The sequence below is a fragment of the Phocoena phocoena genome, chromosome 7 (genome assembly GCF_963924675.1).
Source record: "Phocoena phocoena chromosome 7, mPhoPho1.1, whole genome shotgun sequence".
In the NCBI taxonomy this organism is placed as follows: Eukaryota; Metazoa; Chordata; class Mammalia; order Artiodactyla; family Phocoenidae; genus Phocoena; species Phocoena phocoena.
This window is the reverse complement of record NC_089225.1, coordinates 29,467,603-29,491,664: the sequence shown is the minus strand read 5'-3', so window position 1 is coordinate 29,491,664 and position 24,062 is coordinate 29,467,603. Positions and strand designations below refer to the sequence as shown.

Genomic DNA, 24,062 nt, shown 5'->3' with positions numbered 1-24,062 from the left:
AGTTTTCAGTATTGAAGAGGGTTTCTGACAGAGAGTAGTGTCAAACATTAGAGACATGAAATTAGGGAGGTGACTTAAGAGACTGCACATTTCAGAGAAGGTTTTCTCCAGGACAAAGGCTTGTTGAACATGCCTCTGTGCAAAAAGAGAGACAGCGAAAATGGCTGAAAATGTAAAAGGAGATGAGGCGAAAGATGGAGTAGGTTATCAGAAGAGCTGTGAGGGAATAGCTTTGGATGGTAGCCTTGGCTGTGGGCAGAGACACATCTTTTTTAGCAATAAGATCAAAAGAAGAAGGGAGACTTGTTGTAGAGAAATTTCTGTTGAATTTTAGGTAGTTGATGGAATTCACATCATTTAAGTTACACTCTTTGAAGTAAGTAGGAAAAGGTATCATCAATTGACAGTATGGGAATGGGAATAGGGTTGGAATCTTCAGGAATGGAAATTTAGAGTAATTGCTGTGGACAATGTATGGAGATTCAATTATCATCATGAAAGAATATCCTATTTTGATAACATAGACAGAAACAAGGCTATACAATTATTTACGTTTCTTTAAACATTTTTTATATTCTAGGAACAGAGAAATTGGGCTGGATTTTAGTTTGGCAAGGCCAGAATGACACAAGAACAAGGGGCGGGGATGGAAGTGAGTTCCAGCTTCAAGATGAACTGAGGCAAGCAAAATCAGAAAGGGTGAAATGGCCTGAGGGACTTGTCAGGGCCTGATTATCACAATGAAGTACCTGTTTCAGGGGATGAGGACCTGAATGATGGGGTGGGGCGATAGGTTGAAATCAGAGAGTGAAAGTTCCAAGTTTCGCTCAGAGAGATGGCATTGTCCCAGGGTTAGCCATCCCAAGGGGTGGCTGGCCATCCCTGTTGTTGGACTAGAGAAGATTAGAGCACCACGCGGCCAGGATTCTGCACGGACTATCTTTTGAGTAATGAAATTTCCCAGAATGACAATAATGACAGCCTGGGGTGAACATATTCATGGGATAAGTGTCATTTTACTTGAGCTGTATAGGTTGTGTCCTAAGACATGACGGTGAAAATGGATGACAATAGATTTCAAAAAATTACAGATTGGAGGCTTTTTGAGGGTCCAGGTTAAGTTTGCTCTTCCCCATGTTTCCCCTCGGTAGGTGCAGTGTTTATACAGCCTCGATGGTTGATAAACAGGTTGCTTGTTGAAACAAAGCATAAACGAATAAACAAAAAAATGATGAACAAATTAATAAAATAGGCACTCTGGTTTGAAATGGGGGTATGAATGAAGGAGTTGGTTGACCCATCTGTGTGTCGCTCTGCGTGTTAAGACAGATGAAGGTGGGAATGGCTCTGCTGGAAGGGTCTGTGAGGGATGGAATATTATCAAGAGATGAAACAGTTTCATTTAATCTGAAGAACTGGAACTCATATAGGAGGACATCATTAAGCATGTGGGGGGACAAACAAGTAATATGTGAAATGGGAAAGCAAAATGAACCGTGAATAAAGTGTTTCTTGGTCTCTAGTCCTAACTTAAGCTTAAGAACTTTTTTTTATTTACTAAAACCATAATTAATTAATTATGTAATTAATATAAATTCTTCCTTTGCAAGATGTTTCATAAAGTTAGTTTTGAACTGAGTGCCTTTTGCAACATGATTAAAATTAGGAAATATCAGAATGAGAAAAATACAATCCCTAAATATTAAATGGAAATTTTAAATAGGCATCGTGAGTGGAGCGTTTGAAGAACTTCCGTGATGTTTTCCATTTTACCCCAGTAGACTTAGGTGCAGGTCACTCAGTCAAAAAATAAAACAAGTGCATAACATTCAGAAGAGCAAGGACGTGAAAAGAAAAATAGAGAAAAAAAGTTTCAAATATGATATTTTATTTACATTGAAGTTGGCATTTACATTGCCTTTGTCCCTGTTAATTTTACAGTGTTATAATGTTGTTGTTCAGAGCTACTTACAATGTCAGAGCAATCATTGCAGCATCTAAGACCTATTCAAATTATATCCAATCAGTTAGGCAAGAAGAAAAACTAAAAAGATGGGGTTGTTTCTCTCTCTGTCTTTCTCTCATATGGACTCATTATGATATAGTATAAAGAGTAACGGGTTAAGAGTCAGGATACATGAATTCCCCATCCAGCCCTACCAGAAATTATTTGTGTAATGTTCTGTGAATCATTAGCTTTACTGTACCTTAGTTGTATCGTCTGTTAAGTGAGGACATTAGACTAGAAATTTTGGACTCCACCCACCCTACCCTTTCTTCTAATGAGATTTTACTGGGAAGCGTGAACAAAGGAAACAAAAAGCATGGGCTGTGTGAGTTGCCATGGGAGGGGGAGGTTCTCAGGTCTCCTGCCTCATGATCCTAGACCCAAGGCCAGGGTCCTGGGTGTGTGACCTGCAGTCACACAGGGGCCTGCACTGGAAGGGCCTTGCCCTTGGTTTGATGCTCTACTGCCACCATTTTGCACTGAGCCTGGCAAATTGTGTAGGCAATCCCGCTTCTACCTCACAAAAGGTGTTAAGATAATCTCTGAGTATGAGTAGGATAGGAAGGGGTGGGATCAGGGATTCCCCACCTGAAATACCACATATAAACACCAATTCTGTTCAAGTGTACAGGATCCTTTGGCAGTATCTTGGAAGCAACTGAGTCCCAGGTAAAGATCTAGACCTAGATTGAAAATCTTGTTTGAGCCAGAAACACTGTGATACAAGGTATAAGTCCCCCAAATTGGTAACAGGAGTGATAAGGTTAGCAGGCTAGCAGTCGGTTAAGCCTCTTTAAGCCTGAATTTTGTGTGTCATATCATTAGTATAGAAGAAAGTGGAGAAAAGAGTGAGAATGTTTTTGTACCTTTGTTGTCTTCTTGGTTTATAGCTTCCAATTCCTCTTATTGCTCTTATATGGAGTTTAAGTTAAAAATTTTAATACAGCTAGCTTTCTTCTATGGGTAACAGTAGCCATACAAGTTGTATCATAAGGTATTTCTCAGCAAGAGTTGAGTTGGATGTATAGTGTTAATCAATTGTGCAAGATCAGCTTATCAGCTAATTCAGTTAGTACCTAAATACTTAACAAGGAGAGAGTTCTGCTCTTATAAAGCATGTCATTTTCTTGTGCATAAGATCAGTCACATTTTTATATGTTGGAAGAGTTTAGTCCTCCAGTCAGATCTGTCATGCATATTATCATTTTAAATTTTTTTAGTTAATTTCATACAATGAGTTTCTAAAAAGAAAGTATAGAAAGAGATACGTTCTGAGGAGAGAAAGACAGAAGTAGCACTTGGCAGGTTAGACAGGAGGGTCATTTTCAGACTATAATCAGTGTACACCGAGAACAGCCTGTTACTTCCTGGCGAATGAATGCTGCGGTTTTATGAGCTTTGTTTGCAGTTAGGAACAGCTATCTCCACTTCACAGCAAGAGTTCCCACAAGAAATAACTGATATCCCAAGCTTCTTGAGTGTCTCCTTCATTCATTCAGCAAATATTTAATAAGCACTGTTTTCCTTGTGGTATTGTCTGTGGTTTCCAGGCACCTCTGAAATATTTTTTCTTAATCTGTGGATATGGGTCCTCCATCAGAAAACTGTGTTGCGTTGAGTTTTTAATTGAAAAGAATACAGATAAAACTCTCTAGGCCTAGCCAGTGAATAAAAAAGCAAATTGATTAGGGCAAAGAATTAATTGAAATAATGCAATTCTGAAACTTCGAAGTTTCCCTAGAAAGCATATACTAGCTCATTTTACAGAAGAAGATATTGAGATTAAAGAACATAAGTAGCTGAGTCAAAATGAGTAGTCTAATAATTTTAAACCTGGTCTAATCATTCAGTTAGTGGGCATTAGCTGTGTGCCTGACACTGCCCTAGGCACTGGGATAACAAAGGTGAATAAGACCCTCCATGCCTCTATCAGCTCATGGGCATGTAAACGAAAGATTATAATGTGATGTGATAAATTCAACAATTGAGATATGCAGATGATATTCTGTAGAAGGAGGGTATGAACTCAGGTTGAAATCATCAGAAAGGCTCCCTGACATGGAAGTAATTCTGTGCTGTTTCCCAAAACCACGTTACTGAATGCCTTATTTAGCCAGGGGAGACAGAGAATTGAATTCCCAGAGTAGTGATTCTTTAACTGGGCATGTATCAGAATCCCCTAAAGGGCTTGTTAAAACACAGATTGCTGATTCCATCCATTTAGGGTGGACCCCAAGAATTCGCATTTTGAACAAGTTCCCAGGTAATACCGATGCTGCTGGCCTGCGGACCACATTTTGAAAACCACTGTCCTAGAGCATCCTTAGGTGTCGTATGTCTCTACAGAAAGCATATGAAAGAGCACTGAATTACTGGACAAAAATACCATACTTCATAAACCTCTCTAAAATATAATAAAATAGTCTGAGTCTTTTTGGTAATATACCAATTCCAAAATTTTAGGTTTCACAGGTATATGAAAGATAAACATATTATCTAATGGGAATTTTTGTTTTAAAGGCGTGGTCTTTGTACCAATACATAGCAATCAAAACTGTCTAAGGGTTAGTAGTCTCTAAATCTGATATTCAGAATCCCCTAATAAAAAAATCTCACTTTAAAATTAGACTCTGTCCCTGACTGGGCTGCTTCCTGCTGTTTAGGGAGATATTTGATCCTGCACAGTACTACAGATTCCCATCCCTTTGGAACTTTTTCTCCTGAAGCTCTTACACGTTGGGAACCCTCACTGGCATCTGAATATGTGCTCCCAGGAGAAAGCCATGTCAGAGCAGGCATGGAGAGACTGGCCCAGAAGCTGTACTAATTCCCAGGAAGCGAAGAAAACTTTGTCACTTTTGACCTGGCTTTACACACACCTCTGTAGCAGTCGGAGGCTCTGCTGGGCTGCCCATGTAGCTGTGTAATGAGAAAAAGATCATCTTCCCTCATGGTTGTTTTTAGATATTTGGTGCCAGTATGTATTTCAGAAGCCTTCTACAGAAAGGCACACGTGCATTTTTAATGATAAAATGCCTATATTACATTAATTAGTCAACTTTAAACAAAGTAGTCATGAGGATTTATATACCTCAACAAATGCTGAATATGGGCTTTCTTTAAACTAAAAAATTTAATACAAATGACTAAATTAAAAATAATTTTCTGTGTTTTCTTACCATCTAAAATGTTGAGAAAGAGACTATTTTTCAAAAAGACGATGAATACGGTTACCTAGATTTCAGGTCCCTTTGCCTTGACATTTGAAGTGAGTAAAAGCAGATGATATGATAAATGCATAATTTCGATGTTAGACTGAGGAAGTGTGTGTGTCTCTGTGTGTGACTCTCTGTGTACATATGTATTTATATTCCCCTGATACACATGTATCTATATGTCTGTGTACTGCAGAATAACAACCATTTTATGTACTTGTCTCTAAATATGAGGATCATAGAAGTAGGAAAACAATTCTCAGTCGATATCTTTGTGTCCTTATCCCCAAGTACACTCTCTGGTACTAGTAGGCACTCAATAAACAGTTATTAAACAAAGGGATGGATGAATGATTCTGCTCAGTTTTTTACATATACTTACTTCAGCTCTTCTAGACCCTCCAAGATATTTTCTTTTCCAAAAGAATTATTTATTCATGTTGATGTTTATTAAAATGGCTTAGCATAATATTCAAATATATTTCTTTAAGTTTTAAGTGAATGTTAAAAACATGCTGGGTAATAGACCAGTGTTAATAGAGCGCCTGTCTTCCTACATGAACACATGCTTGTAACAAAGAAAATAAATGGTGAGGGAATAAAACTAAAGAGAAAGAAACAGAAAAGGGGAAGCAATAAGTATCAAGGTCTCATCATAACATAAGTACTTGTAAAAGTATTAAGAATCTTTGAGAAATACCTAAAACAAGTCAATTATGGGGAGAGCAGGAGTTGAATGATTTGAAGACCAACATAACTCTTTTATTTAGAGGTTTTCTTTAAAGATGTTAACATTGCTTGTTTTTAGGCAATAACTTGAAAAGTTAGTCCATATTGATACTCATCATTATCCAAAAATATCAATATCTATGATAGACATAAGGGTATATATGAAAGTATTAGCAACATTAGTAAGCATGACCAACATATTTACAAGAAATTTGAGGCTGTTCTGACTTAAGGGACCTAGAAATTTGCCCTAACGATATTAAAATACACTTGGCTATGAGGAAACATTTTTAATTAATGAAGTTCTGTTTTTGGATAGAGGAAAGTTTACCTGACCTTGGGGAAGGTTGAGATATTTGCAAGACACTAGGGTAAATTTTAGGACTAAATGCAAAATCTCTGGAGAAGGTATGGGAAGAAATTATTTGACGTTTCTTGTGAATTTTTGCTATGGTTTGATCATAAATACCATGCAAATATACTTTGTCAGTGTGTTTTGGCAATTCTTCCAAGGATACCAAGGAGTGAAGAGAAAGACAGGGAAAAAAAGGAAAAGAAGGTTTATTTTACACTAGAAAAATGCAGTGAGGAATTTTATAACTTTCTAGCAGATTTTCTACCTCATCTCTGAGTCCACTATACAGTATTACAAAATCTTTGTAAAGACCAAAAATGCAGACTTCCAAATAGAATCAAAACATTATCCTTCCCAAGAATTTTGAGAGTAACAAAAATTTAATTCCATCATTTGTTCTAGAATTGTAACAGGGCGATTTGGAGTCTAGGAGAATGAGACACAACATAGCCTAAAGTAGAAAAGGGAATTTTTCTGCTCTCTGGAAGGACGCAGGTGCTGCTTGGCCTCAGGAACAAGTGTAGCTAGAAAAGTACTGTCAGGACTTGCCATTCTGTCTCTGCTTTTCTCTATATATCTGCTCATTTTCTCTCTTCGTAAGTCTTCTTATTCTACATGGGATTTATCGGTTCTTTCATTCTACATCTTATAGCTGCAGTCGCTGGGAAAAAATAAATCTGCCTTGGTGATCTCTTTGGAACCATGTTCTAAAATCACGGGGAAGGGATTGACTGAACTCAGTTGGATTAATTGGCTACCACTGGACCAGTGAACGGTTTGACCTGGAGGATGGAGGGCTAAGATTGCTTCACTTCGGGTACAGATTAATCCACTGTAACTAGGGGAGCAGAATCATGCAGCAACATGGCAGCTGCCTTGGGTACCATAAGGTTTGGCAATAGGGACAGTGGGGAGCCATGCCAGGCAAAGGAGAATGTCATGGTACTGGACAGAAAAAACCGCATATTACTAGTATCCATAGCAACACCAGGGAAAAACACATTATATCCATGATGGTCATACCTAGTTCATAGAAGGCTAGATTCTAGCCCACTTAAGTGACTATAGATATTGAGAGATATAACTAATAGCATATCTATACCACATGAAAAAAAAAATCTTGATAGAGCAAATAGATTTAAATGTTTGGGTTTCTTCGTAAAACCCTTTTTGAATACTCATCTGAGCCCTATCAAACTCTTGCAAGTATTTATGATCACGAATACACAGTTTATCATGTAATTGTTCTACAGTTACTTGAAGAGTAGGTCTGAGTTCCTAGCTCAACTGTAGGTGTCTTGTCTTATGCTTCCTTTTACTAGAAGACTTCTGCACCAAGATCAGTGTTAAGGACATCATTTATTCCACATTCATTCCATAAATGATTCTTGAGTGCCTTCTAATTTCTAGGCAATATATTCGATGCTCAGGCCACAAAGATGATCCTTAATGAGAGCACATGATTTGATGTCTTTTGTCCCTATCACACTTGACACAGAAATCTAGTATGGCCAGATCTGATCTAGAGAGTGAATTGCTTCTCCAAATACCAATAGTGTATCTAGATGCAGTTTAGTTTGCCTATCCAGAAAAATCAGAATTTTCCTCCCTTTTAAGCCGAAAGGCTATTAATGCAAATCCAATTGAATTTGCATTTGATTACATTTCTGATGGAAACATTCATATGCAAATGAAAATCCATGCAAAGATAGCCAGATAATTCAGATACTTGCTGAAATATCAAGATAAAATTAGCATGATATTAAATGTACATCCATCCGTGTTTACTAGATTACACTCAGGATCTTCAAGTGGGACAGTGTTCTTGAAAAACTTAAATTGTGTCTTAAACATTTGACAATGTTCAAGTAGATCTGGATTTAGAAAGTTGCTATTACCTTACTATCTACTGCCACAGTGCTGAAAAAGAAGTCAGTCCCTGGTCAGATCAGTCAGGTTGTTCAAAAAAGGTTCATCTTGGACCCACGTTTTGTCCCCTTTGTCTTTTCTTGCGCTTAAAACAAAAGGTGACTTTTGATAGAACTGAAGTCATTTTGATGATCCAAAATGATGAACAAATATTTTGTGCAAGCTGGCAATTCCTTCATACCCCATAGTGACTTAATGGCGCGAGTTAAATGACACCATCACAATCACCACCAATAAGTATCCTTTGGAAAACATCCATGACAACATGGACAGACCAGAGGGAAAGTGATCCTAATCAATGTCCGCATTCTTCTAAGAAAAGACTTAAGCAAAATTTCAAGATATAAAATCTTAATCCACTATTCCACATTCCAAACCTACATTTGAAGGAAGTGCAGATCTTGGAATCAGACCATTGCTCTTGTTAAAATTAACAGAAGTTGAAGTGGCAAAAGAGAAAAGCTTGAGATCACCGTATTCAGAGTTAGCACTTAGTTTAATAGTCTACAAAGTGTAATGCTCCCCAAGTTTATTTTATTTGATCCAGTGTATTCATTCATATTTTCAAATCTTTTTAGAATTCCCATGCTTCCTGGTGTGGTGAATGTCCCTTACCATCCATCAAATTCAAAAAGCCTGAACCTACGGGAGGGTCTCAGCCTTTCCCTCCTTGGCTCACCCAATCATCTTACTTTTTAAGTATCTCTCAAATCCAGCCACTTCTTATAGTCTCCATCACCAGTTCTTTAACTTTTATCATTTGCCTAATCAATGGCAAGAGACTCCTAACTAGTTTCCCAGAATCTACTTTTCTCTTCCTGCATTCCCTATCATACTGTAGCCAGAGTTGTCATATTAAAATGCAGGTAATCTGTAATTTCATCCAACCATCCTCTCTGCCTAATACCCTTCAATGGCTTCCTGTTTCTCTTAGAAGAAAACTCAAATCCTCAACAGGGCTAGCACACGCTGCAGGGTCTAGTCCCTACCTTCCCCTTCACCCTTGCATCACGCTGCTTCCCTTTCTCTCCACACTCTAGCAGTCCTTTCAGATCCCGAAATGCTCCATTTTCTTTCTAGTCACCACTGCTGTACCCCAGCTTCTAAAATTAGTTAACTTTGTGCTTCTCAGTAAAGGCTTTTCTGATCTTCCACACTCCATCAGGTCCCCGTCAGGTCCCCGTGTTACTTCTGTAGTACAACCGTACAGCTTTCTTTCATAACACTTATTTGAGTTTGTAATATTATATCTACTTTTTGAGACAATATCAGTTGTATTGATCATTCTCATGGCTTCCTAAAGAATGAGGCTGGATCTGTTTTTTGCTTATCAAAACAAGGCGTGATGCCTATCTCATACCAGGCATTCAGTAGATACTTGTTGATTAACAGAAGGTTCCACTTTCTGTTCTTCTCATAACATTTCATAACAGTGAAAGCCAAAAATAAAAATTGACTGGCTTGCTTGAACAACACCCTGCCACAGATTGCCAGGGAGAATTAGGATGGCAAGTACTATAATATCTTTTATGACAGAGAAGGTGAGATGATGAATATAGTGGAATCAAGGTTAACTGTTCTCAAAAACTGTGAAAGTAGGGCCCCACCATTAATTGTACTAGCAAAAGACTTTTCTTCACTTACTTCTGGTAGACAATAATATGGCAGCCACTCTCCCAACACTGTCTTATGCATAAGTTTCTACTTAGGATGTTTAAAGCCGCAACTTATTTCAGAAACATAGCTAGTGGTTTCTAATATACAGTCTTGGGACAAGAGTTACTAAAGTTGATTTACAACTATCATTCATGTCATGGGAATAGAGTCATAATTACAAAAGTTAAAAATCATATCAAAATCACACTGCAGCATAGCCAGTTTCTTAACTCCGTCTGTTACTTTTTTATTTCTATCAGTGTGAGCTTTATTTTATTTTCAGCAGCTTTAAAATACTGAGCTAAACATTGAAATTTTAAGGAAGGATAAACTCCCACATTCCCTGATTTTTTAACAAAGTCCCATCATTATCTCTCTAGGAATATCCGTCCTTTCTCATCTCTCTCGGACTGGGTAGTCCTGGTGGTCTGTGATGTTCAGAGACTGGAGGGTTAAAAGCTTATTTTTAGCAACAGGACGTATACGTGCTTAGGAACATTAAGTGCAGTGGACTATAAAAAATTAATTATACCTTTCTTAAAAGAAAAGGAAGTTTTATATAGACTACTAAAGTAGCTTTGAGTTCATATTATCTCTCACGTTTATGGATCTGAGAATATAGTTCTGTTTTTTTTTTTAATTTTCCCTGAAAAACATTAAAAAATTTCTTTGATTCTTTGTGAAGCACGCAGACTAGTATTCCAAGAAGAGGAAAATAAAATATACTTATTTAACTTAAAGCAAAGTGTCCTCTCTTTTTGCCTATATTATGAGAATAAGCATTCAATCAATAACTGGTCATCTGCAACACTTCCTGCAAATAAACTAGGTATTTGTAATCTTTTTGCAAGTCTATGTGTCTTACTAACAATGATGTAGGCAGACCGAGGCTCCTAGGAAGAAGGCCCTGAAAAGACATTTCTTCTCCTTTTTACCATTTCAGTTAAGAATGCAAATTGCACATCAGACTTTGAGGAATACTTTGCCAAAAGAAAACTGGAGGAACGCGATGGCCATGCAGTCAGCATCGAAGAGTACCTTCAGCGCAGTGACACAGCCATCATTTACCCAGAAGCCCCTGAGGAGCTGTCTCGCCTTGGCACGCCAGAGGCCAATGGGCAGGAAGAAAATGGTGAGGCTGTAATTCATTTTTAGCCACGACGCTGACCTCTGCAGCTGTTACAATTACAAATGCACTACATGCCTGGGTGTTTACCTTAAAATTTGAAGAACAGCTGCAGAGGCATGGAATTTCATGAGCAAAGATTAGAACTGTAATTTTAGGGTATTGTGAAATTTTTTTTGTCAGCAAATTTGTGTCATCTGTACATCCAATAAAGAACCAGAACAATTAGAGCCTATTTCTAAGAGATAAAAATATCTACATTGATTCCTATCTTTCCAAAATATTTCACTTTTGAGGAAAACAAAAAAGTTTAGAGATACTGACCCTAACCTTTGTTCTTCTTTACTGACACCTGAAAAGCTCCTTCACCCCATGACTCCCTGAGTCATATGTGACTAAAGGTTTACTACGAACTGTCAGTCACCTAAAGAGAATCTCCTCATTTATCAGCTGTTTAAATTTCCCCCCAAATGCTCCAGTAATTAATTAATTTTCCAGCACAGTGTGAGCTGATTTCGACAAGTCTGCCCTGGGTGTGCAAGGGGACTGGTGTGCGTGGAGGCCGCGTGCGCCTGTGGCACTCTCGTGGAGCAGATTGCAGTGATTCCTGTCATACCATCCCGGGCAGTCAGCCCATTAGCTGCCATTGATTTACTGACCTTTTGGCCTGCTTCTCTCCCTCTCGTCTCTCGGCTACAGACCTGCCACCTGGAACTCCAGATGCTTTTGCCCAACTGCTGACCTGCCCCTACTGCGACCGGGGCTACAAGCGCTTGACATCACTGAAGGAGCACATCAAGTACCGCCACGAGAAGAATGAAGAGAACTTTTCCTGCCCTCTGTGTAGCTACACGTTTGCCTACCGCACCCAGCTCGAGCGGCATATGGTGACGCACAAGCCAGGGACAGATCAGGTGGGGGGTTGGTTTTAAGTGATTTCTTTCTATAATAACCCCTTAGAGAAACGATATTGCTTTGATTGGCAATCATTATTAATTTTTCATGGCATTTTGAAGATGCAGATCTTTTAATGGTAATAGCTTTAATTGAGGTCTAAATGATTTTTTGATGGTCTCTTCTAATATGATTTAATAGTCTTATGTTCACGATCGAATGAGTGTGTTAATTTCTAATTTAGAAATTTTATTTGCACTTTAGTTTCATTTTTATGTTCCACAAAAAGTGAATGAAATTGTAGCTTTTTAATTATACATTATTAAACATCTCAGCAATTTTAATTCCATTTTTCACCTAGTTTTACTTAGATTTTTTTTTTGTATGAGATCTAAGTCATAGTAAAAGAAGTGTGCATTTTTTCATTTGTCACATAACATCTTCAATTACTTAGACTGTTTTTACAAGCTGCTCCTAGTTTATGAAATTTCATTAAGTGTTTTAAAGAAAATAAAAAAGCCTCTAATATATGTGCATATCTATATAAAATAAACTGGATTAATACTAAAATGTTGGATATGCAATAAAAATGATCCCTTTCTGATATGCATATTTGTTACTAAATGTTAAAATTGCTCTGCCTCTTTCGGCTTACTTGTGTTAAAAATAAAAACTCTGTCTTAAACAGCATAGCATCTTAAATCCTTAAAATGATTGAATAGGATTGATTCATAGTGTCCCTTAAATGTTTTAGCAAAACTGCTCTTTCTGTCCTCCTGGGAGGATTGACTGCAGATTGCTATTATGAGGTGTTCATATGGTAACAGAAATGGTGTGCCTTAAGTCCCAATAACTGGCCCAACAGATCTGGAATCACCTGTAAACCTTGACACCATATCTGTTTTTAAAATTATCGAACAGGATATTGTCTAAAATTCTTATGTTTCTTTCTTATGGGCTTTATTTTCTTTGAATAAGGAAAATGAGAATAAGCAAACATGATCCAGCAGTGGCGATGATACTATATTATGGAATTTTACTATTTTAAGAAAACAGCTCATGTAAATCATTTCATTTATATCTGATTGAACTTGTCACCTGAATGTTTTTCCAAGTTCAGTTATAAAAACTATGCTTGCATAGTTACACTTATGTAACAGTTTCTCTCCCCTTGCTTATATGCACAAAAACTCTAGGAAAAAAAAACCAAGCCCAGATATTTATCTAGCATCACCGCTTTAAATTTCACATGCAGAAGTGTGATTGTGTTGGCGCATTATGAATGGTAGCTTTGGTGTTGAAAAGTCCCCTCATTTGCTCATGGCATTTACAATTAGTAAATTAAAATGATTGTATCATATTAACAGTGGCACAACTAAAGTTTATAGTAGTCCTCTGAGGACTGTGGGGGGAGACAAAGCAGCTGTTGCTGTTTGTTTATGCAACTCAGCAACATATGAGCACTGGTCCCTCAATGGCGCTCGGCGGGCTGGGCTCTGCTTGATCTTTGAAGGTTGCTGCTGTTTGAACAAACCTCCCTGTGTCCCATGTAACACCATCTGTCTCACTAGGAATGTGGGAAGATTCAGCACACCCTAGCAGTTGTCATACCGTTTCTGTGCTGTCTTTTTGCAAAAGGCTTTTGTGTCATTGCTGCTTGAAAAAGGCTGGCCTCCTACCTTGAGCATCCAGAGTGGATGACTGTATTTCTTTCTTTTCTTTTTTCTTTTTTTTTTTTTTTTCAGAATTCTAAGTCACAGTGCTTTTGTTCCCTTGTTCAAAAAGGTCAGCTGTGTTTGATTATATCTTTGCTGCTTTTAACTTGTCTTTTCAGCAAACTTTTTGTCTTTTTCATCCCTACTCCCTAGCACACTACTAAAAAGGAAAATGACAAGTCGGTGAAGTCTTTCCTACTGGCCTGTGATAAAACTGCTCAAGCAGCTCTAACCTAAGATGTTGTCTGTTACATTTGATAATGAGTCAGATCTTACATGCAACATCTCAGGAAAAACAGAGTTTATATTTGCTACTAGCATAGTGAATGGGGTATTTAAACATGCTTATCATGTAATGAAATAGTTATAGTCAAGGATTTTTAAATTTATGTGTGTGGGGCTTTTTTTCCTTCTTTAAAACTGGTATTGCTTCATTATAAGATATACTTTTACCTCAGTACAGAAAATATGATAAAATGAGTTATTTGTGTGGGGAGTTTTCTGGGGAGACTATTTAGGATTTTCAGGATACTATTAAATTTTTTCCTTGACAAAACAGTTGCATTCCAATAGGGAATCTTCAGAGTTTAGAATTTGCAGTAAACACAGAGAACCACAGACATCTTTGCAATGATGCTTTCTCATCTGTAACGGCTCAAAGAAAAATTCTGGAAAAGAGACTACAGAGATAATCCTAAAGCAAGTGTTGGATGCGCATGTGAAAGCACTTTTTTTTTATTTGTTCCAATTTTATTGCCAACATTATCACTTTTATTGCAACTCTGAAAGGCTGGGCAAATAAATAAACATGCACTCAAACCTTTTGGCCTGTCTGAAAATAGAGGCCTTTTACAAATATTTGTAACAAATTTCCTTTGTTTCTCCTGCACAAAACTGATGTCAGTCTCCCTCCTTTTATAGCACCAAATGCTGACCCAAGGAGCAGGTAATCGCAAGTTCAAATGCACAGAGTGTGGCAAGGCCTTCAAATATAAACACCATCTGAAAGAACACCTGCGAATTCACAGTGGTGAGTAACAGAGGGGCTGGTGCCTACATTTGCATTTTGTTTCATTAGGGGCATTTTTAAAGATTGTGTAAAATTTACACAATCCTGTATGTAGTTTTTTGGATCTACCCATTTATGTCACAAGCTATGTGCACCTGCTTTGTCATCGTGAGACTTATGGTACCACCAGTAGCACTACTAATAAGAAGAGGAGTGCTTATACTTCTTGAAAATTGCAAGTGCTTTGATTTATTGTGAAATCTAGAGGCTCCTTTTTGTCCTTTTAAAAACTCTTCTACAGATTAAATGTTTTGACCTGAAGAAACTCAGCTGGCAAATTCTGAAGGATATTCATTTTTGATACCCAACCTTGAAAGAAGAATGTGGGAGAATTTTGGAAAAGAGCTTTTGTATGATAAGTGTTCCTTGATTCCTGAGAGCTGTATATTACAGAACAACAACCTACCACTGAGATTTCTTCTTTATAACTATTTTGATAGCTCTGCCAAGCATTTTATTACCAAATTGGATGCTATTCAAAGGACTAGTTGGATTGGTAGAGTCAATGGAATCTTCAGAGAGTTGATTAAAGCCATGGCTACACTTCCCTTTGAATACTGTGACATCTTTATCGTGCTATTGACCACACATTAATCTGACACTCTGTTTAAATAGGAGGCCGCCGATGGCAAGACCAGATTTGGGATCTTGGCTGAAAAAGGCACAGATAGCCCTCACCTTCCACTGCTAACATCTTGAATTATGTCCTTCCAGGGTAGATAAAGCCCTGAAACAGTGATAGCCACATAATTCTAATCTAACCACCAAGAACGTAGAGGTGCCCCATTGTGTTCCTTTCCTTTGGTTGCACAGATTCTTGCCTTGGTAGACAACTGCAGTCGTTACCCAATCAAAAAAATGTAACGTCAATTTTAATTGTCATTTTAGGTGAAAAACCGTACGAGTGCCCCAACTGCAAGAAACGTTTCTCCCACTCTGGTTCCTACAGTTCACACATCAGCAGCAAGAAATGTATTGGCTTAATCTCTGTAAATGGCCGGATGAGAAACAATATCAAGACGGGTTCTTCCCCTAATTCTGTTTCTTCTTCTCCTACTAATTCAGCCATTACCCAGTTAAGAAACAAATTGGAGAATGGAAAACCACTTAGTATGTCTGAACCAACAGGCTTACTTAAAATTAAAACAGAACCACTAGACTTCAATGACTATAATAAAGTTCTTATGGCCACACACGGGTTTAGTGGCACTAGTCCCTTTATGAATGGTGCCCTTGGAGCCACCAGCCCTTTAGGAGTTCATCCGTCTGCTCAGAGCCCAATGCAGCACTTAGGTGTAGGGATGGAAGCCCCTTTACTTGGATTTCACACAATGAATAGTAATTTAAGCGAGGTACAAAAGGTTCTACAGATTGTGGACAACACAGTTTCCAGGCAAAAAATGGACTGCAAGGCAGAAGAAATTTCCAAGTTGAAAGGTTATCACATGAAGGATCCATGCTCTCAACCTGAGGAACAAGGAGTTACTTCTCCTAATATTCCACCCGTAGGTCTTCCAGTAGTGAGTCATAATGGTGCCACTAAAAGTATTATCGACTACACGTTAGAAAAAGTCAATGAAGCCAAAGCTTGCCTCCAGAGCTTGACTACTGACTCAAGGAGACAGATCAGTAACATAAAGAAAGGGAAGCTACGTACTTTAATAGATTTGGTCACTGATGACAAAATGATTGAGAACCACAACATATCCACTCCATTCTCCTGCCAGTTCTGTAAAGAAAGTTTTCCTGGCCCCATTCCTTTGCATCAGCATGAACGTTACCTTTGTAAGATGAATGAAGAGATCAAGGCAGTCCTACAACCCCATGAAAACATAGTCCCCAACAAAGCCGGAGTTTTTGTTGATAATAAAGCCCTCCTCTTGTCATCTGTACTTTCTGAGAAAGGAATGACAAGCCCCATTAACCCATACAAGGACCACATGTCTGTACTTAAAGCATATTATGCTATGAACATGGAGCCCAACTCTGATGAACTGCTGAAAATTTCTATTGCTGTGGGCCTTCCTCAGGAATTTGTGAAGGAATGGTTTGAGCAACGAAAAGTCTACCAGTACTCAAATTCCAGGTCACCATCACTGGAAAGGAACTCCAAGCCGTTAGCCCCCAACAGTAATCCTCCCACAAAAGACTCTTTATTACCCAGGTCTCCTGTAAAACCTATGGACTCCATCACGTCGCCATCTATAGCAGAACTCCACAACAGTGTTACGAATTGCGATCCTCCTCTCAGGCTAACAAAACCTTCCCATTTTACCAACATTAAACCAGTTGAAAAATTGGACCACTCCAGGAGTAATACTCCTTCTCCCTTAAATCTTTCCTCCACATCTTCTAAAAACTCCCACAGTAGTTCTTACACTCCAAACAGCTTCTCTTCTGAGGAGCTCCAGGCTGAGCCTTTGGACTTGTCATTACCAAAACAGATGAAAGAACCCAAAAGTATTATAGCCACAAAGAACAAAACAAAAGTTGGCAGCATAAATTTAGACCATAACAGTGTTTCTTCGTCATCTGAAAACTCAGATGAGCCTCTGAACTTGACGTTTATCAAGAAGGAGTTTTCAAATTCAAATAATCTGGACAACAAAAGCGCTAACCCAGTGTTCGGCATGAACCCATTTAGTGCCAAACCTCTATACACAGCTCTTCCTCCACAAAGTGCATTTCCTCCTGCCACTTTCATGCCACCAGTCCAGACTAGTATCCCTGGGCTACGACCATACCCAGGACTGGATCAGATGAGCTTTCTACCACATATGGCCTATACTTACCCAACTGGAGCAGCTACTTTTGCTGATATGCAGCAAAGGAGAAAGTACCAGCGAAAACCAGGATTCCAGGTAATGAGACATATCTTTTTGCTTCAGAGAGAGGAGGTGAAAATTATATCTTTTATGTGTATGTAGGAAAAACATCTTAGTGAAAAGAATCTAGTGCTGTGTTCTCAGCAGAAATAGAAGAGTGGGTTTGGACTTGAATCTAAAACTGAGTGAGCTACACAAATAAACGGAAAAACAGTGGAACACTTGCTACGTAAGCACTTTTGCCTTAAGAAAGATAAAGAACTTAATATTTACTTTTGAGATTTATTTGGATTGATCCATCTGCTTTCAGAATTATACATTGATATGAATATTTGGTAGCATTTACATAGATGCTAAAAGTTAACATTTATGACAGTCACATACTTCTAGAGACGCTCACAACTTGCAATAATGCATGTATAAATTTGATGTTCACTTCATTTTATAGTTTATTTGGAAGAGCATTTTAAAAATATTTTGTACATTCCACACGATTTCCTTTGTAGGTTTCAAGCTAGTAAATAATTTATGGTTTTTCAAACACAAAAGCAGGTATCTTCTAACATCATGGAGTATAATCCCTGTTTGCAAAATAGAAGTGAAAGTAGCAGGGCACCTCTGTAACAGCTGTTCCGGTATTCCAATTTACAGTACATCTGCCCTCTTTGTAAATGTATTTAAGCCTATTTAATCTTCTCTAGTATTAATTAGTGCAAACGTAGTCTAAGAAAACCGAACTGTGGGCTAGCAAATGGAAATGTATGTTATCATGCAAGTTTGCACTCCTTTGGATCAAGACAAAATAAATATCAAGAAATTTAATAATTTACTGATCCACATTCATTATTGCTCAGCGCTGAAGGCTGTTTTAACATAGATAGAACATTGATAAAAAAGTGTTATTAATATTCCCTATTTCAAATTAGAAAATTAAATATAAAAATATAGCTTGAGGCCTTTAGTTGGTAGACATACATTTAAATAGATTGCATAATAATAACATTTTGTACCTAAATATAAAATTCAATTAAAATGGGGTTTCCGCAGCTATGGATCATTCCTAAAGTTAAGCACGCTGGAAAATACACAAATTCTGATGTTTAATTCTCACTCACAGGTATTTCCTGATAGGAAGAGAATTCAGGAATTTGGGGGAGTTTATGTTTTTCTCACCTTCAGAGTTGACCATTTTCTATCCCTGAAAAACAGCAAGCTCTACCACCTAGGGCAGAGAAGGTTTATATTTTTGTTGAAATGTGAGACCTCATATATTGTTTGTGGAAAGTAATAGTTTTTAAAAACTAGATCGATCCGTCGCGAGCACCTCTGAGGTTCTCCAAATGTCAGCCGATGCGAAGTTGTTTGGTACAAACACAAAGAGAAGCAACTGTGTTGAACTATGTGATTATATCACAGGGAGAATTGCTTGATGGAGCACAAGACTACATGTCAGGCCTAGATGACATGACAGACTCCGACTCCTGTCTGTCTCGAAAGAAGATCAAGAAGACAGAGAGTGGCATGTATGCATGTGACTTATGTGACAAGACATTCCAGAAAAGCAGTTCCCTTCTGCGACATAAATATGAACACACAGGTATGAGTGACTTTGACTAGCTAGTTAGAGCTTCCCGGCCTGCTGTACATTTCATAATATTTAATGAGTACACTTGTGCAACATAAGATGTAGCATATGCTGATACCTTCAACAAGGAAGAAATAATGCTTTTGCCTAGCTCAGTGCGACTTTTTCGTTGCCTGTTTATTGGATCATTCATGTGTTTATCAGTGTGCTTGTCTTATATTTTTTGAGTTAGTCTTACACCAAATTCACAAATCATGTCAAAGAAATATTTAAATGGCCAGGGCAGTGAAATGACATGACACAAGCCAGCTATTGAAAATATCTTCAAATTCTTAAGCTGTGATGAACCTGTATATGGAAAAATTTAACAATAAAAGATTCAGTCAATGCTGTATTCGTTTCATCATCGAAACATCAAGGAAGCCACGATTTGGGGGTAATTCTGTTTGGTTTTCATAAGTTGGCCATGTTTTGAATAAACTAAAAGCATTAGGACTGTGAAAGAAAAGACATAAGGTGGATAATAGGCCAAATGAGCTACTGGAATTACTAATATTTGGAAGACTAAAATACAATTTTCCAAATTTAAATAGTTTCTTTCCAATTCATGCATTCCTCGTTAGGAAGCATTGACAAGATAGCAGCCTGATTCTTCCCCATAAGGAGAGAAGTAATGAGTTAATTTTTCAAAAGAAAGCTGAAGTGCCATAAGGTGAAGCAATATTAGTTCCCACAATCCAAGATCTGATCTGCAACTGCGTGCTGGAGCTACGCCTGTGTTCCCTCCCTCCCCCTCCTTCCACCCTTAACCACAGAGTAACTCGGCTTCATCCCTGTTCTTAACCCATCTCCAGCTTTTCTCCAGTAGAAATTTGGCATGCTGTACTGGCCCTAAGTGGGAAAAGAAAGAATGTAGGATCGCAACCAAAGTACTGATGGGCGGAAATTATAGGAAAATTCTTATTTTAACCAAGATGTCTAGTATCAAACATTTTAATATAGGGACTTCCCTGGCGGTCCAGTGATTAAGACTCCGCCCTTCCAATGCAGGGGGCGCGGGTTCGATCCCTGGTCAGGGCACTAGGATTCCACATACCTCGCAGCACAGCCAAAAAATAAAATGAGCCTTGAAAAAATGTTTTTAATAGAGAGGAAAAAATTAACCTAACATTAATGCTCTTTGGGGAAAAGTAATGAAGAGGCAAAAAAGAACAAGCAAAAAGAAGAAAAGGGAATGTGAATACCTCCTGTCACAGTTTGTCTAAATACGTAGCACCCTTTTTAGTGACTGAAAACCATCCTTGGGAAGCCTTTGTACTGATCACTCTCCCTTATTCCTCACTGGGCATGTGAGGGAGGCAGTACAAGTGACCACAATCACCTGAGGGTCAGGGAAAGTTGGATGAGTCCTACAACGTTAAGTGTTGAGGGTATTTGTAAAAAGAACAAGGTTGATTAATAACAGCGCTCTTATTCCAACCAACCCAGTTTTCTTTTTCTTCAGTTGTCTGATACTAATTGTTATGATTTCAAAAGTTCAACTAATGATACTTTTAAAGCAACCTAACTTGAATAGCAAATCCCAATAGTTTTTACACTTGTACGGTAAAATTCAGTGTTTGAAACATCACAATTTTCTTACATTTGTCTTTTTTTTTTAATTTATTTGTTTTTATTTTTGGCTGCGTTGGGTCTTTGTTGCTGCGCACAGGCTTTCTCTGGTTGCGCGAGCTGGGGCTACTCTTCGTTGTGGTGCGCGGGCTTCTCATTGCAGTGGCTTCTCCTGTCGCGGAGCACGGGCTCTAGGCACGCAGGCTTCAGTAGTTGTGGCTCGCGGGCTCCAAAGCGCAGTCTCAGTAGTTGTGGCGCACGCGCGTAGTTGCTCCGTGGCATGTGGGATCCTCCCGGACCAGGGCTCGAACCCACGTCTCCTGCGTTGGCAGGTGGATTCTTAACCACTGCGCCACCAGGGAAGTCCCTGACATTTGACTTTTATGATAGATATCAATAGATGTTTTCTTTAGTACCAAGTCCTATTTTTGTATTATAGATTAAAGGTATTTTCATACCTAAATTTACTTTAATATCTTAATCAACCTCAAATATATTTTGTATTCATTATTCAACTACAATAGGCACATCATTGAAGGCATCTTTCCCTCTCTGATTGGTTTTATTATATGACCATATGCAAACTCTACCGTTTACTACATGGTGAGTGTAAAACTTCTATTTTAGTGAGGGCTGTCATACATATTGACATCCAGTCAGTATCTTTATTTCTTATAAATTAGTCTATAAACTTCAAGGTGTATAGATAGTTAAGAGACCCCAAAGTTGACAAATGCAAATATGCATAATCAATTTGAAAAATATACTGTACTAAAAAAAGATAAAATATTCTGCTCCTTTAAGATGTGAGATCAGCTGCCTAGAAATATTGCCTAGCAACAAGATGCTAACCATCCAATGGTTTATCTAAACATGTGATTAATTATCCTCCTGTTGGCTTCCCAGCTTGTCAAGTTTCCAGTGTGTTAACTTTTTGGTCTCCTGACCAAATATCTCATGACATTACTACTGTCAGTTATTAGGTTCCATCAAAGTGAAGTTCTTCATGAATTTTCTATCAGTACGATATATGTGGAAATTTAGTTCATTTTCCTTCCCTAATTGGGCCCCACAAGCCTTTTATTTGTTTATATTAAGCACTAGTAATACTTTGAGAATGTGTTAATATGAAAATTATAAGTGAGAACAATCTTTGGGTTGATTGATTCTAAGGTTGGGAAATGAAGTTGAATGGTCATTTGATTATGTGTTGATTACGAATGTGTCATTGATAAAGTGTGTTTGTTACATCTGTCTACAATTTAACATATAGAATAGTTTAAATTATGAAGGAAATTATGAGCTACTTATTCTCGAGATCCTGTGCTCTTTTACCTCGGTCTGTTTAATTTATTTCCTAGGCAGACACCAAAGATATAATGCTTAATTCTCCTTACCAATAGCTCATTGATTGCTTGCTTTTCCTGGGAACCGGGACTGGGACAGAGGAAGGAAACACTACATAAATGTTGATTTCAATAGGATTAATTGTCACAAACAAGGACTGTGAAATGAACAATCTGAAACTCCTGTTAGGCACTGTAAAGCACTCACTTATATTCCACTAAAATTTAAATCTGACATTTATTGAGTACTTTCTCTATTGAGACATTGCAGTAGGTGCTCTTAAACCCACTTTATTTAGAAAAGTAATAAAAATGTTTCTACTTTTGAGTGAAGTCAGAGTTTCAAATAAATTACCAGCCAATTTTGTTTCTCAGGTACATGGTAATATTTTTCATACCGCAAACCTTTCATTTATTAACTTCAGTTATCATTCTAGCTGTCAGGTGAATCATGAATCTTGATATTAGAGAAAAAAATCTTACCCTGAAAAAGTTTTGACTCACTCAGTATCAGTTTGGATGATTTTTTCTGAATCTTGTTCATGTGGAAATTTAATTCCAGGACATCTTGATTTGAATCAGGTAAACCGATCAAACAAGTTAAAAAGAGATAAATGACGAAGTAAGTTCCTATTTAAATTGAATTTATTAAATGCTTACCAGTGAAATTTCTGGAGATGAGTAGAGTATTTAGTGCAAGGCATAGGTCAACACTCCTGCTTCCCAGTTCTGTCCTTTGTATGGCATAATAGCTGAACATTTTATTCTTTTAGGTTGTCAGTTCATAGTGTAGAATTAATGTATTTCAATATAAGCATATTATTTATTATCAAAGGAATTTCCTGAAAATCAATTGCCGGTAGCCATCGAATATCTGTATCTTAGACTGCAGGCCAGTGGGCATCCCCCAGGCATTTCTAACAGGCCTTGAACTTGTCCTTGAGAATGCTCCTTCTCTCTCGGGATGCTGCTCTGTGTTTTGTTCCTTTGGAAAAGAGAAAGCCACATCAACTGTGATGTTCATTCAAAGTTATTCACACGCTGATCCACGTAGTTACCTAACTGATAGACATTTTTGTGCTCTTGAGCTGCTGAGACATTTAGGGAGGTGGTAGGACAGTTCTGCCCACGTGTGCTGTAGCAACTAAAGAACCAGGAAAGTTTTCATCTGCAATTTCTCTTCTCTCCACTCAGATTCATTTCATCCATGTACTCTGCTCCTGATACATGCATCTTGCTTACGACTTGGGAAATTATTGAACATGTATTCATAAATACAAATAAAAATATGAAACATTCATCGAGTGCTTACTATGTGCAATCCTTGTGCTAAACACTTTACCTACATTGCCTCCTTTACTCCTTATGCCCAGTCTACAAGTTAGGTCCTCAAATAATTTCCATTTTACTGACAAAGACCCTGATCCCTGGAGAGGTTAACATGCCTGAGACTGCACAGCTGGTCATAAAAGATGGGTTTGAACCCAGGCAATCAGACTCTAGAACCCATCTTCCTTATCTAGCACTGCACCACCCTGCCTCTGTGACTGAACTGCCACTGTCAGAAACATCTTATCCTAGCTCCTGATAGCATTTTTTTAAAGGTCCAAGTACACACAAGAGAGAGCAAATTCATATACAGCGACTTGAGATTTTTCGGGAAGGCAAAACCTCTGTCTTTTTCCCAAATGCACTTCTGCTTCCTTTTAAATTACCTTCCCACCCGGTGGTCTTGTGAAATGGAAAAGCACACTATCTTTCCAAACTCTTGGCACTTTATTGAAATTTTCTTCTCTGTTACCTAGTTTACCTCATTTAAAACAACTTTTCCAAAAGTTAAGGGGTGGTTCTTGTGTGGTTTGAATTACACTTTTTTTCTTCAGACTATAAGCTGCCTTGAAGCAGATTACTTGACTCTTCTTTATTCCCAATAACCATGAGTAGCCACCAACAGCTACCTTTCTGATTTTTCCTCTTACAGGTAAATAACTTCTTCCTA

General features: G+C 37.9%; 1 protein-coding gene across 2 annotated transcripts in view; it reads left to right on the top strand.

The window, feature by feature from the left end:
• Nucleotides 1-24,062, top strand: part of ZEB2 (zinc finger E-box binding homeobox 2) — a 129,045-nt gene that overhangs the window by 102,084 nt on the left and 2,899 nt on the right. For both annotated transcript variants that reach the window (XM_065880035.1, XM_065880036.1), the window contains 5 exons: nucleotides 10,836-11,024; nucleotides 11,718-11,932; nucleotides 14,549-14,657; nucleotides 15,585-17,557; nucleotides 18,938-19,118. In XM_065880035.1, coding sequence (XP_065736107.1) covers nucleotides 10,836-11,024; nucleotides 11,718-11,932; nucleotides 14,549-14,657; nucleotides 15,585-17,557; nucleotides 18,938-19,118 — 2,667 coding nt within the window. The remainder of the gene's footprint in view (nucleotides 1-10,835; nucleotides 11,025-11,717; nucleotides 11,933-14,548; nucleotides 14,658-15,584; nucleotides 17,558-18,937; nucleotides 19,119-24,062) is intronic.